The 14,237-nt window shown below is 46.0% G+C and overlaps 1 protein-coding gene across 1 annotated transcript in view; it reads left to right on the top strand.

The window, feature by feature from the left end:
- LOC126424670 (trichohyalin-like) overlaps positions 1 to 14,237 on the top strand; it is a 187,267-nt gene that overhangs the window by 86,462 nt on the left and 86,568 nt on the right. The window contains exon 10 of the mRNA XM_050087400.1: positions 6,693 to 8,463. Within this exon, the coding sequence (XP_049943357.1) occupies positions 6,693 to 8,463 (1,771 nt within the window). The remainder of the gene's footprint in view (positions 1 to 6,692; positions 8,464 to 14,237) is intronic.

Genomic DNA, 14,237 nt, shown 5'->3' with positions numbered 1-14,237 from the left:
ACGCTCAGTAGCTCGATACGGGTTGTTGTCGAAGTCTCGAGAACATACCTTCACCGAGGAGTCAAGCAGTATATTGCTCCCTCCTACGTATATCTCGCGAGGAGACCATGAGGATAAAATCAGAGAGATTAGAGCCCACACAGAGGCATACCGACAATCTTTCTTTCCACGAACAATACGAGACTGGAATAGAAGGGAGAAGTAATAGAGGTACTCGGGGTACCCTCCGCCACACACCGTCAGGTGGCTTGCGGAGTATGCATGTAGATGTAGATGAAGAATTGCTACGTTGTTGTCTCCAAGAAGCCTAACACAACCGTTTACAGTCGATGATCGGTTCAGATGGACCACAGGATCCACTCCACTCCGTGTAAACACAGCCCACACCATTATGGAGCCACCACCAGCTAACGCAGTGCTTTGTTCACAACCTGGGTCCATGGCTTCGTGGGGTCTGCGCCACAGTCGAACTCAGCCATCAACTGTTACCAACTGAAATTGGGGCTAATCTGACCAGGCCACGGTATTCCAGTCGTCTAGGGTCCAACCGATATGGTCACGAGCCAAGGAGAGGCGTTGCAGCCGTAATCAAGTCGGAAACCTTTTCACAAGCATCACCAGACTACAAATGACAGCTGCGCCAATGCACTGGCCTTTTATACCTTTTGTACACGATACTACCGCCATCTGTATATGTTCATCTCGCAATCCCATGACATTCACTACCTCATTGTAGACATTTTGAGAGCCTTCCATTTTGACAAACCTTCAAATGAGTCAGAAGTGCTAGCAAACTGAATTACTTAACTCCTCCCGAACAGGCAATGAAGGCCCAACGGTATCGACCGGCCACCGTGTCATCCTCAGCCCACAGGCGTCACTGGTTGCCGATATGGAGGGACATGTGGTCAGCTTACCGCTCTCCCGGCCGTGTGTCAGTTTTCGAGACCGGAGCCGCTACTTCTCAATCAAGTAGCTGCTCAGTTTGCCTCACAAGGGCGGAGTGCACCGCGCTTGCCAACAGCGCTCGGCACACCGGATAGTCACCCATCCAAGTGCTAACCCAGCACGACACCACTTAATTTCGGGGATCTGACGGGAAACGGTGTTACCACTGCAGCAAGGCCGTTGGCTAAACTGAATTAGTTAGTCTTCGTTTTTCCAATATCACGCATCGTAGTTTCACCCACATTGTAAATAAGTGCCGATTTTGTGTGCCAATATCGTCCTCCTTGGATAGGTATATTATTTCCAGTTCCTGCTGTATTGTCAACACAATGCGTTTTCGATTTTCAGAGATTATTCGGAGTTAACAGACCGTCTTTCGTAATAGCTACAGACCAGCGCTTGCGCTTTTCGACCAGCACATTGTTTACAGTCGCTTACGGGTAATCGAGACTTTGCTGCATACCTTGCGTTAGCACTCCTGGAATAGCTTCTTTCGTATATGTATACATGTCGATAGTGCTGAAGGCACACATATACAAACTGTTTCAGGAGGCATGTCAGGCAATTTGTGAAGTGATTCTACATGTGGAAAGGAACCGAAAAAGTTCTATGAACACGAGTCAGATTTTCAATCGTTATGTAACTGGAGCAGGTTGAAGACTACACACATAAATAATTATGAAGACAAGTGTGAATATTACTTACGTAAATGCTATTCCTCTCAAATAGTGATTAGTAATTTGTCACGAATTTCATTACGGTGCGACGAATATAACACCACGTTCAGACTGACTTAAATCTTGATAACCAGCCACTGTAGCAGCAGTAACCGCTCTGAAAACTGCGCCAGACACTTGTTGTCTTATATAGGCCACTGCAACGCTGTATTCTGACTGTTTACATATGTTTCTATTTGAAAACGCAACCCTATACTAGTTTCTCCGGCGCATAAGTGTATAACAGGGTGAGACACTTGGCGAAATTTTCAGAAACGGTCGAATACTTACGGATAAACCGAGATACGTGTTCGCTTATTTTGGATCTTCTTCCACTGGGCGAATTTTCTGAGAAATCGGATTATGACACAGTGTTCTCCTGGTAAGCAGTGTAATCTTATACGGGAAGGTCGGAATATTTTGTCACGCAAATACACTCCTGGAAATGGAAAAAAGAACACATTGACACCGGTGTGTCAGACCCACCATACTTGCTCCGGACACTGCGAGAGGGCTGTACAAGCAATGATCACACGCACGGCACAGCGGACACACCAGGAACCGCGGTGTTGGCCGTCGAATGGCGCTAGCTGCGCAGCATTTGTGCACCGCCGCCGTCAGTGTCAGCCAGTTTGCCGTGGCATACGGAGCTCCATCGCAGTCTTTAACACTGGTAGCATGCCGCGACAGCGTGGACGTGAACCGTATGTGCAGTTGACGGACTTTGAGCGAGGGCGTATTGTGGGCATGCGGGAGGCCGGGTGGACGTACCGCCGAATTGCTCAACACGTGGGGCGTGAGGTCTCCACAGTACATCGATGTTGTCGCCAGTGGTCGGCGGAAGGTGCACGTGCCCGTCGACCTGGGACCGGACCGCAGCGACGCACGGATGCACGCCAAGACCGTAGGATCCTACGCAGTGCCGTAGGGGACCGCACCGCCACTTCCCAGCAAATTAGGGACACTGTTGCTCCTGGGGTATCGGCGAGGACCATTCGCAACCGTCTCCATGAAGCTGGGCTACGGTCCCGCACACCGTTAGGCCGTCTTCCGCTCACGCCCCAACATCGTGCAGCCCGCCTCCAGTGGTGTCGCGACAGGCGTGAATGGAGGGACGAATGGAGACGTGTCGTCTTCAGCGATGAGAGTCGCTTCTGCCTTGGTGCCAATGATGGTCGTATGCGTGTTTGGCGCCGTGCAGGTGAGCGCCACAATCAGGACTGCATACGACCGAGGCACACAGGGCCAACACCCGGCATCATGGTGTGGGGAGCGATCTCCTACGCTGGCCCTACACCACTGGTGATCGTCGAGGGAACACTGAATAGTGCACGGTACATCCAAACCGTCATCGAACCCATCGTTCTACCATTCCTAGACCGGCAAGGGAACTTGCTGTTCCAACAGGACAATGCACGTCCGCATGTATCCCGTGCCACCCAACGTGCTCTAGAAGGTGTAAGTCAACTACCCTGGCCAGCAAGATCTCCGGATCTGTCCCCCATTGAGCATGTTTGGGACTGGATGAAGCGTCGTCTCACGCGGTCTGCACGTCCAGCACGAACGCTGGTCCAACTGAGGCGCCAGGTGGAAATGGCATGGCAAGCCGTTCCACAGGACTACATCCAGCATCTCTACGATCGTCTCAATGGGAGATTGGCAGCCTGCATTGATGCGAAAGGTGGACATACACTGTACTAGTGCCGACATTGTGCATGCTCTGTTGCCTGTGTCTATGTGCCTGTGGTTCTGTCAGTGTGATCATGTGATGTATCTGACCCCAGGAATGTGTCAATAAAGTTTCCCCTTCCTGGGACAATGAATTCACGGTGTTCTTATTTCAATTTCCAGGAGTGTAATATTCATACATAGCGTGGTTAATAAAATAACAACATAAAAATTTCAGCTGCTATAGACTATTAGAACAGGAGGTATAAGTCGTCAAAGTTACGGCGAGAATACTGTAAGTACGCGTGATTTATTTCACAAATTGTTTATTTGAGACAAACAGTCACTATCATTGCATGAAACACTATATAACATAATTTACTTACACTATGTGATCAGAAGTATCCGGACACCCCCAAAAACGTAGGTTTTTCGTATTAGGTGCATTGTGCTGCCACCTACTGCCAGGTACTCCATATCAGCGACCTCAGTAGTCATTGGACATCGTGAGAAAGCAGATTGGGGCGCTCCGCGGAGCTCACGGATTTCGAACGTGGTCAGGTGATTGGGTGTCACTTGTGTCATACGTCTGAGCGCGAGATCTCCACACTCCTAAACATCTCTGGGTCCACTGTTTACGATGTGATAGTCAAGTAGAAATGTGAAGGGACACGCACAGCACAAAAGCGTACAGGCAGACCTCGTCTGTTGACTGACAGAGACCGCGGACAGTTGAAAAGGGTCGTAATGTGTAATAGGCAGACATCTATCCAGACCATCAGACACGAATTCAAGACTGCATCAGGATCCACTGCAAGTACTATGACAGTTAGGCGGGAGGTGATAAAACGTGGATTTCATGGTCGATCGGCTGCTCGTAAGCCACACATCACGCCGGTAAATGCCAAACAACGTTCGCGTGGTGTAACGGGCCTAAACATTGGACGATTGAACAATGGAAAATCGTTGTGTGGAGTGACGAATCACGGTACACAGTGTGTTGATCCGATGGCAGGGCGTGGGTATGGCGAATGCCCGGTAGACGTCATCTGCCACGTGTGTGTGTAGTGTGAACAGTAAAATTCAGAGGCCGTGGTGTTAAGGTGTGATCTTGATTTTCATGGAGGGGACTTGCAGCCCTTGTTATTTTGCGTGGCACTATCACAGCACAGGCCTACATTGATGTTTGTAAGCACCTTCTTGCTTCCGACTGTTGAAGAGCAATTCTGGGATGCCGATTGCATAACACGATCGAGCACCTGTTCATAATGCACGGCCTGTGGCGGAGTGGTTATACGTCAGTAATGGATTGGCGTGCACAGAGTCCTGACCTGAATGCTATAAAACACCTTTTGGATGTTTTGGAACGCTGACTTCGTGCCAGGCCTCACCGGCCGACATCGATACCTCTCCTCAGTGCAGCACTCCGTGAAGAATGGGCTGCCATTCTCCGAGAAACCTTACAGCACCTGATTGAACGTATGCCTGCGAGAGTGGAAGCTGTCATCAAGGCTAAGGGTTTGCCAATACCATATTGAATTCCAGCATTACCGATGGAGGGTGCCACGAACTTGTAAGCCATTTTCAGCCAGGTTTCCGGATACTTTTGATCACATAGTGTAGGCGTTCGTTTCTTCTGCTAGCTGAACGAGATTGGAATACTAGAGAATTATTGTGAAGACGATTCGATGAAGCCTTTGCCAGGCACTTAAGTGTGATTTGCAAAGTAAATGTAGGCCGGCCGTGGTGGCCGAGCGGTTCTAGGCGCTTCAGTCTGGAACCGCGCGACCGCTACGGTCGCAGGTTCGGATTCTGCCTCGGGCATGGATGTGTGTGATGTCCTTAGATTAGTTAGGTTTAAGTACCAGGTGTACCGGTATGAAATGAGCGTTTTTTTTTGCGAAAATGAAACAGTAATTTTGAATTGAAAAGTAAACACATTTTATTTAAATTAGTGACCATTGCTTTCTATACATTTTGACCACCTTTCTGGCAATTTGTGGACACCACACCAATAGAAATGTTCGTCTTTTGAAGCAAACCAATCAGACACCCAATTTTCGACTTCTTCGTAGGAATCAGCCAATGCGTGTCCCATTGATGAAAACAAATGGTAGTCGGGAGGGGCCAAGGCTGGTGAATACGGCGGGTGGGGTAGCAGCTCCCAGCCAAGTGTTTTGATTGTATCCTGAACCAGTTTTGCTTTGTGTGCAGGAGTATTGTAGTGTAAAAAATTACTTTGCCATGTCTTCTGGCCCATTCTGGTCTTTTTTCGATCAACGCATAGTTCCAATTGATCATTTGTTGTCTGTAGCGATTAGTATTTACAGTTTCACCGGGTTTTAGAAGCTCATGATACACCACACCTTTCTGATCCCACCGAACACACAGCATTGTCTTCTTGACGAATCGATCTGGTTTTGCAGTCGATGTTGATGATTGTCCCGGATTAACCCACGATTTTTCCCGTTTAGGATTCTTAAAATAAATCCATTTTTCATCGCAAGTAACAAATCGGAGCAAAATAGATTTTCTTTCATGTCTTTGAAGCAAAATTTGACAAATAGTTTTTCGGTTTTCCATCTGTCTTTCATTCAATTCATGTTGCACCCATTTTCCACACTTTCGGATCTTTCCCATAGCTTTCAAGCGGTCTGAAATTGTTTGTTGTGCAACATTTAGCATTGCTGCCATTTGCTTCTGACTCAAAGTATCATCTTCATCTAACATTGCTTGCAATTCGGCGTCTTCGAACATTTTTGGTGATTTTCCACGTTCTTCATTTCTTACATCAAAATCATTATTTCTGAACCGTTGAAACCATCTTTTGCATGTTGCTTCTGATTGAACATGATCACCATATGCCTCGACAAGCATCCGATGCGACTCTGCAGCACTTTTTTTCAAATGAAAACAAAAAATTAATACTTTCCGCAAATCATAACTTTCTGGTACAAAAGTCGACATTATTAACACGATGAAAACATATGATGTTGTTTGTTCCATGACTTGATGTATACTAAATATCTTTGATAGATGTCATACCAACCAAACAAAAAAATTTAAGGCTTGTTCAGGACAAAAGTTCCCTATCGACACATTTGTATCTTCACGCTCATTTCATACCGGTACACGTGATAGTTCTAAGTGATGACCTCAGATGTTAAGTCCCATAGTGCTCAGAGCCATTTGAACCATTTTGAACGAGATTGGAATACTAGAGAATTATTGTGAAGGTGGTTCGATGAAGCCCTTGCCAGGCGCTTAAGTGTGATTTGCAGAGTAGCCATGTAGATGTAAATGTAGATGTAGATGTTGATATTCAAAGTGGTGGCTATATGTAACGTCTGTTCTGTTCAGGATGGCGACAAACTCGAGGAGAAGGTGAGATCACTAATACAGGACCACGAAGCTCTCCTTGAGGAAGACTCTGCAGTCAGGAAGAAGTTCCTCAAGGAGGCGGAGGACCATCTGCAACGCACTTCTGACGAACTGGAACGCAAACTGACGGAGGCCCGTAAACGGGACCGGGAGCAGATGACCGCGGACCTGGAGAGGAAGCTGGAGGCCGCACGCCGAGATCAGGACGGCGCCCAGGAGCAGCTCACGCTGCGCATCCGGGACTACGAGGCGCTGCTGGCGAGGCGTCGGGACGAGGAGACCAAGAGGAGACAGCAGCTGGACGAGGAGGCCTCGCAGGAGTTGCGGCGCTGGCGCGAGGCCCAGGAGGGGACCGTCCGCCAGCTGGAGGAGGCGCTGGAGCAGAGCCGGAGCAGGCTGGAGGCCCTGGCGGCGGCCGTCGCGGCGCAGGCGGTCTCGGGGTCCAGGAAGCGCAGCAGAGGCAGCGGCAGCAGCAGTGACAGCGACAGCGACAGCGGATCCGAGCGCCCCAGAGGGAGGTCCGTCCAGAAGCTGAAGGCCGAGGTGTGGGGCAAGGTGCTGGCCGAGCTGGACAGGGTCAAGGAGGACCTGCGGGAGGAGCAGCGGAGGGCCGCCGAGCAGCGGAACGAGACGTCGCGGCTGGTGCTGAAGGAGATGGAGGCGGCGCTGGTGGCCCGCATCGAGGGCCGGCTGGGCGAGATCGAGCAGGCGGCCAGCGCCGAAGGGGGGGATGGCGACGCGTCGCAGGGGGAGATCCGCCGGCGCGTGGAGGAACTGGCCGAGGAGCTCAAGGAGAAGACCGCCAACGAGATCAGCTCCAAATGGAAACTGGAGAGGGTGGGGATCAAGGAAGAACTGGCGGAGGATCTGGAAGTGAAGGTGCGGCGATACATGCACGATATGGAACGAGACATCCAGACCAAGACCCTGGAGGAGGTGTACAGTAAGATCGAAGATCTGAGAACAGCTGTAGTAGCGTCTGTCGTTGCTGAAACGGTGGAGGAGAAATGGAGTCATACCGCAAAGCAGCTGGAGAAAGACATCGTGTCGGCCGTCATGGAGAAAGTCAAGAAAGAGAGAAAGGAAGATATAAGCGAAATCGAACAAACTGTTGCCATGGAGGTAGAGGAGAAACTGCGCAAAACTGTAGACGATGTTGAGGATAAAGTGGACCGCAGGGTCAGAGAAACACTGTCTACGTCGAGAAATGACGAAAGAGAGTACACGAAGAGTTTGGTTGTCAGTCTGATCGAAGAAAGGGGGAAACTGGTTTCTGGAGAAATGGATGAGAAGCTACTGCAGGGAGTGATGGTCCACGTGAAAGACTCCATTAAGGTTGACCAGGACAAAGCCAGGCAGGAACTGATCGAACAGTGGAACGAGACCGTCAGACGCTCCACAGTCGAGCTGAGGGACAAAATGGAGAAGGAAGTGTCTGAAGAAGTTAGAAAGCGCTGGAAAGAAGACAGCAACAAGATCAGGAAGGACTTGGAAGAGGAACTCAAGGAGGAAATAAAAGAAGAAGTGAAAAAAGTGAAGAAAGACATTCGGGAAGACGTAACGGAGAAAGCACTCTCAGAAGTTAAGGAGAACGAGGTGAAGATGAAAGCGATCATCACTGCCGAAGTCGGAACAAAGTTGGCCAGCTTGCAGTACCAGTTAAAGGAAGAGTTTGGTAGTGAAATATCACAGATGACGAAATCTTTGGTGGAAGAGGAGCTCCTGAAGACCAAACAGCAAGTCATACAAGGTAAGTTTGGAGCAAGAACCATAGCGTGACAGCAGTGTAATTCATGAAAGACCATAGTTGCTAGTTTCGGAAACAAACTAATATACATCATAAATTAAATGGCATATTTCCACTGATGAATCCCAAACCTTAGAAGGAAAGGAAAATTTACGTTTATAGCATTTGTAGACGTAGACAAATCTTGTGCCAATATCGACTGGAATACACTCATTGAAATTCTAAAGATGGCGGAGATAAAATACAGGGACCGAAGTATGGCAGTTATAAGAGTCGAGGGGCATGAAAGGAAGCAGAGGTTCAGAAGGGAATGAGACAGGGTTGTAGCCTATCGCCGATGTTATTCAATCTGTACACTGAGAAAGCAATAAAGAAAACCAAAGAAAAATTTGGAGTAGTAATGAAAGTCTAGGTAAATGAAATAAAAATTTTGAGGTTTGCCGATGACATTGTAATTCGGTCAGAGACAGCAAAAGACTTGGAAGAGCAGTTGAATGGGGTAGGGAGTACTTTGAAAGCAGGATATAAGATGAACATCAACAAAAGCAAAACGAGGGTAATGGAATGTAGTCGAATTAAATCAGATGATGTCAAGGGAATTAGATTAGGAAATGAGACAGAAGAAATAGTATATGAGTTCTGCTATTTGGGTAGCAAAATAACTGATCATGGTCACAGTAGAGAAGGTATGAAATGTAGACTGGCAATGGCAAGGAAAGCGTTTCTGAAGAAGAGAAATTTGTTAACATCGAGTATAGATTAAAGTGTCAGGAAGTCGTTTCTGAAGGTATTTGTATGGTGTGTAGCCATATATGGAAGTGAAACATGGACGATAAATAGTTTAGACAAGAAGAGAACAGAAGGTTTCGAAATGTGATGCTACAGAAGAATGCTGAAGATTGGATGGGTAGATCACATAACTAATGAGGAGGTACTAAACATACGAGGGGAGAAGAGGAATTTGTCGCACAACTTGAGTAGAAGAAGGGATCGGTTAGTAGGTCATGTTCTGAGGCATCAAGGGATCAAATGTTCAAATATGTGTGAAATCGAATGGGACTTAACAGCTAAGGTCATCAGTTCCTAAGCTTACACACTACTTAACATAAATTATCCTAAGGACAAACACACACACCCATGCCCGAGGGAGGACTCGAACCTCCGCCGGGATCAGCCGCACAGTCCATGACTGAGCCCCATAGACCGCTCGGCTAATCCCGCGCGGCCATCAAGGGATCACTAATTGACTACTGGAGGGCAGCGTGGAGGGTAAAAATGGTAGAGGGAGACAAAGAGATGAATACAGTAAGCAGATTCAGAAAGATGTAGTTTACAGTGGTTATTCGGAGATGAATAATACCAGTCTCTGGGCTGAAGACCACAACAGTAACAACAAAAAATTAAAAAAAAACTAGCGCCCTGTGATAGTAATGTGTAAAGTTAATGGTTATATGTCACGTCTATTCCATAATATGCCCCGAATCGTAGCCTCAGACATTCAGTGAATCGAGCATACCCCAGTATCATAGTCCCAACAGGGACTGCTGTGTGTCTACCTATGGAGATTCTGAAACACGTCTTTTCAGATGTCAAAATGCAGTAAGTAATTCGCAATTACTCGATGAAGATACTCCAGATCGGTAATCTTGTAAATTTCCAGATTTCAATATCCCAGATCTTCGGTGTATAACAAGCAATCGATATGTATCGAGTTGTACACAAAGCAGCCATTCCTGTACAATCGTTTCACTCAGGACCCAGTGACATAGCATAATAATATGACGGTTCAACACAAATAAACCACACCCACAAAATGGTCGTATTCCATTTTTAAATGATGAAATCCACTTCCTGTACGCTATAGTTTTTTGCTGAAGTTACTCTGGAAAAGTAAGATGTTTCCAAATGTGAAAAAATTTTCCATAATATAATATGGTCTATTACCTAGGAACAAATAATGTATTAAAATTTGAAAGCGTTGCTGTGAGAAAAAATCATTTCAGAACTGTATTTGATGGTCTATCTGCTATATTATTACTACACACTAACAATCAATAAGTGAAAAACATTAGGTAGAAGTATTATCAAAAACCAGCTACAATTTAAATACGTAGTGAAACGGCAGCTATTGGAAGCTGAACCAAATTTTCATTTTAAAGATATGGAAAAATGTTGAGAGATTAAAGAAACTCAGCTCATTTGCAAGTATCACATGTTCTGTAGCAAAAGACCTTCTTGCGTTTGAAGGTACAACGTGGTGCACGAACGACGAAGTATGGTCCAAACATTCACACGTTATACAACTAGTTTCAAAAATATACAGAATTTTACTCGCCATGAAACTCTGTACCTGAAGAATTAACGATATCCTCCAAGCAGTTTTAATACAGGGTGTTTCAAAATGAATATATGGGTTTTAAGGCTTTATAGCACATGTAATATTCACCTTACAATTATAAATAATGCACCAAATGAAAGAGAAACAAAAACAGTTTCTCTTACAATTATTCAGTGTGAACATCGATCACACATCGACTTTATAGGCGAGTTGATCCGAAATCTTGATCAATGCGTCAGGAGTAACTGCTGCAATAACACTGTTCCTAAAGTCGGATACATCAGCTGGTATCGGAGGCACATACACATGACCGCGTGAGATCGTGTGTGAACGTGGAGGTCATGCATAAAATGCTGCGTCAAGCGGCCCCTTGCGCCCAATCCACCGGTCGGATACAACGTCGTTTAACCAGTCGCGTACTGAGTTATGCCAGTGAGGCGGCGCACCATCTTGCTCGCAAATAAAGATGTGTTGTTCAGCTCCTTCCCGTTGAGGCACGGGCCACAGCTGTAGCACATCACGATGAGAAACATCAGTTACAGATGATTCACCGAAAAAGAAAGGCCCATAAACTTTCCGCGGGGAAAGCGTGAAAGACTCGCACTAGTTCAACACGATTTTCAGTCATTCTTTGTCATTCCATACTCTTGCACACAGGTATACAAACAAAACTGTTTGAGCTGCTCTTTCATTTGGTGTATTATTTACAATTGTAAGTTGAACGTAATAAATGATACAACGCCTTAAAACTGGTATGTTCATTTTGAAAAACCCTCTACATTACACACCACTTACATATAAAAATCTTGATATACAGGGTGGTCCATTGATAGTGACCGGGCCAAATATCTCACGAAATAAGCATCAAACCAAAAAACTACAAAGAACGAAACTCGTATAGCTTGAAGGGGGAAACCAGATGGCGCTATGTTTGGCCCACTAGATGCCGCTGCCATAGGTCAAACGGATATCAACTGCGTTTTTCTTAATAGGAATCCCCATTTTTATTATATATTCGTGTAGTACGTACAGAACCATGAGTATTTTAGTTGGACCACTTTTTTCGCTTTGTGATAGATGGCGCTGTAATAGTCACAAACGTGTAAGTACGTGGTAGCACGTAACATTCCGCCAGTGCGGACGGTATTTGCTTCGTGATACATTACCCGTGTTAAAATGGACCGTTTACCAATTGCGGAAAAGGTCGATATCGTGTTGATGTATGGCTATTGTGATCAAAATGCCCAACGGGCGTGTGCTATGTATGCTGTTCGGTATCCTGGACGACATAATCCAACTGTCCGGACCGTTCTCCGGATAGCTACTTTATTTAAGGAAACAGGAAGTGTCCAGCCACATGTGAAACGTCAACCACCACCTGCAACAAATGATGATGCCCAAGTTGGTGTTTTAGCTGCTGTCACGGCTAATCCACACATCAGTAGCAGACAAATTGCGCGAGAACCGGGAATCTCAAAAACGTCGGTGTTGAGAATGCTACATCAACATCGATTACACCCGTACCATATTTCTATGCACCAGGAACTGCATGGCGACGACTTTGAACGTCGTGTACAGTTCTGCCACTGGGCACAAGAGAAATTACGGGACGATGTCAGATTTTTTGCACGCGTTCTATTTAGCGACGAAGCGTCATTCACCAACAGCGGTAACGTAAACCAGCATAATAAGCACTATTGGAAAATCCACGATGGCTGCGACAAGTGGAACATCAGCGACCTTGGCGGGTTAATGTATGGTGCAGCATTATGGGAGGAACGGTAATTGGCCCCCACTTTATCGATGGCAATCTAAATGGTGCAATGTATGCTGATTTCCTACATAATGTTCTACCGATGTTACTACAAGATGTTTCACTGCATGACAGAATGGCGATGTACTTCCAGCATGATGGATGTCCAGCACATAGCTCGCGTGCGGTTGAAGCAGTAATGAATAGCATATTTCATGACAGATGGATTGGTCGTCGAAGCACCATACCATGGCCCGCACGTTAGCCTGATCTGACATCCCCGGATTTCTTTCTGTGGGGAAAGTTGAAGGATATTTGCTATCTTGATCCACCGACAACGCCTGACAACATGCGTCAGCGCATTGTCAATGCATGTGCAAACATTACGGAAGGCGAACTACTCGCTGTTGAGAGTAATGTCGTTACTCGTATTGCCAAATGCACTGAGGTTGACGAATATCATTTTGAGCATTTATTGCATTAATGTGGTATTTACAGGTAATCACGCTGTTACAGCATGCGTTCTCAGAAATGATAAGTTCACAAGGGTACATGTATCACCACATTGAAACAACCGAAATAAAATGTTCAAACGTACCGACGTTCTGTATTTTAATTTAAGAAACGTACCTGTTTCCAACTGTTCGTCTAAAATTGTGAGCTATATGTTTGTGACTATTATAGCGCCATCTATCACAAAGCGAAAAAAGTGCTCCAACTAAAACATTCATATTTCTTTACGTTCTACACGAATATGTAATAAAAATGGTGGTTCCTATTTTTAAAAAAACGCATTTGTTATCCGTTTGACCTATGGCAGCGCCATCTGGCGGGTCAACCATAGCGCCATCTGGTTTCCCCCTTCAAGCTAGATAAGTTTCGTTCTTTGTAGTTTTTTCGTTTGACGCTTATTTCGTGAGATATTTGGCCTGGTCACGATCAATGGACCACCCTCTATACAAGCGCTAGACGAAACACAACCCCATGTCTCAACGACGACGAAAACAGTAGAAAGTGGTGGAAACTGCTTATCACTGACTGTAGTGTGTATTCCTTGATGTGATCCTAAAATCGGTCACTAGACTGAAAGAATGACCCAGAAGCATCGTTTGTTTCCTCGGAAGCCTATCCTCAGCGTACAATATTCTCTTCTACTGTATTTTGTCAGTATTTGTGTTCTGTTGGTAGTAGTAATTTAAATTGAAATGGGTAGCATCCTGTTATTCGCCTAGAATGGCAAGAGAAAAAGGCTAAAATTAGAGCCTCTCCTCAGTATTGCTTCGGACGGATGCCCATTAATTTGAAAATGGTCATCTACCTTGGTCTAGGTAGCAACATCTCCATTTACAACAGTACTCCGCAAGCCACGCGACGGCGTGTGGCGGAGGGTATTTCTGGTGGCACTAACTGATTCTCCTCTGCCTGGTCCAGTCGCGAATGGTGCGAGGGAAGAATGATGGTCGATAAGCCTCTGTGTTGGCTCAATTTCACGAATTTTCTCGTCGTCGTTATTTCGCGAGACGTATGTGGGAGGAAGTAATGTGTTGCCCCGTTTATCAATCCTCTGCAGATGACTCTGGAAATCGTTATTGTCTTCTGCCGTTGCTACAACCATATAGTAAAACACATCATCTTCGAACAAACTTAAAGATCTCAGCATTTGCCTGGAGCGATTTAGGGAAATTA

This window comes from Schistocerca serialis, chromosome 10 (genome assembly GCF_023864345.2).
Source record: "Schistocerca serialis cubense isolate TAMUIC-IGC-003099 chromosome 10, iqSchSeri2.2, whole genome shotgun sequence".
Classification (NCBI taxonomy): Eukaryota; Metazoa; Arthropoda; class Insecta; order Orthoptera; family Acrididae; genus Schistocerca; species Schistocerca serialis.
This window is presented reverse-complemented; position numbering and strand designations above follow the sequence as displayed.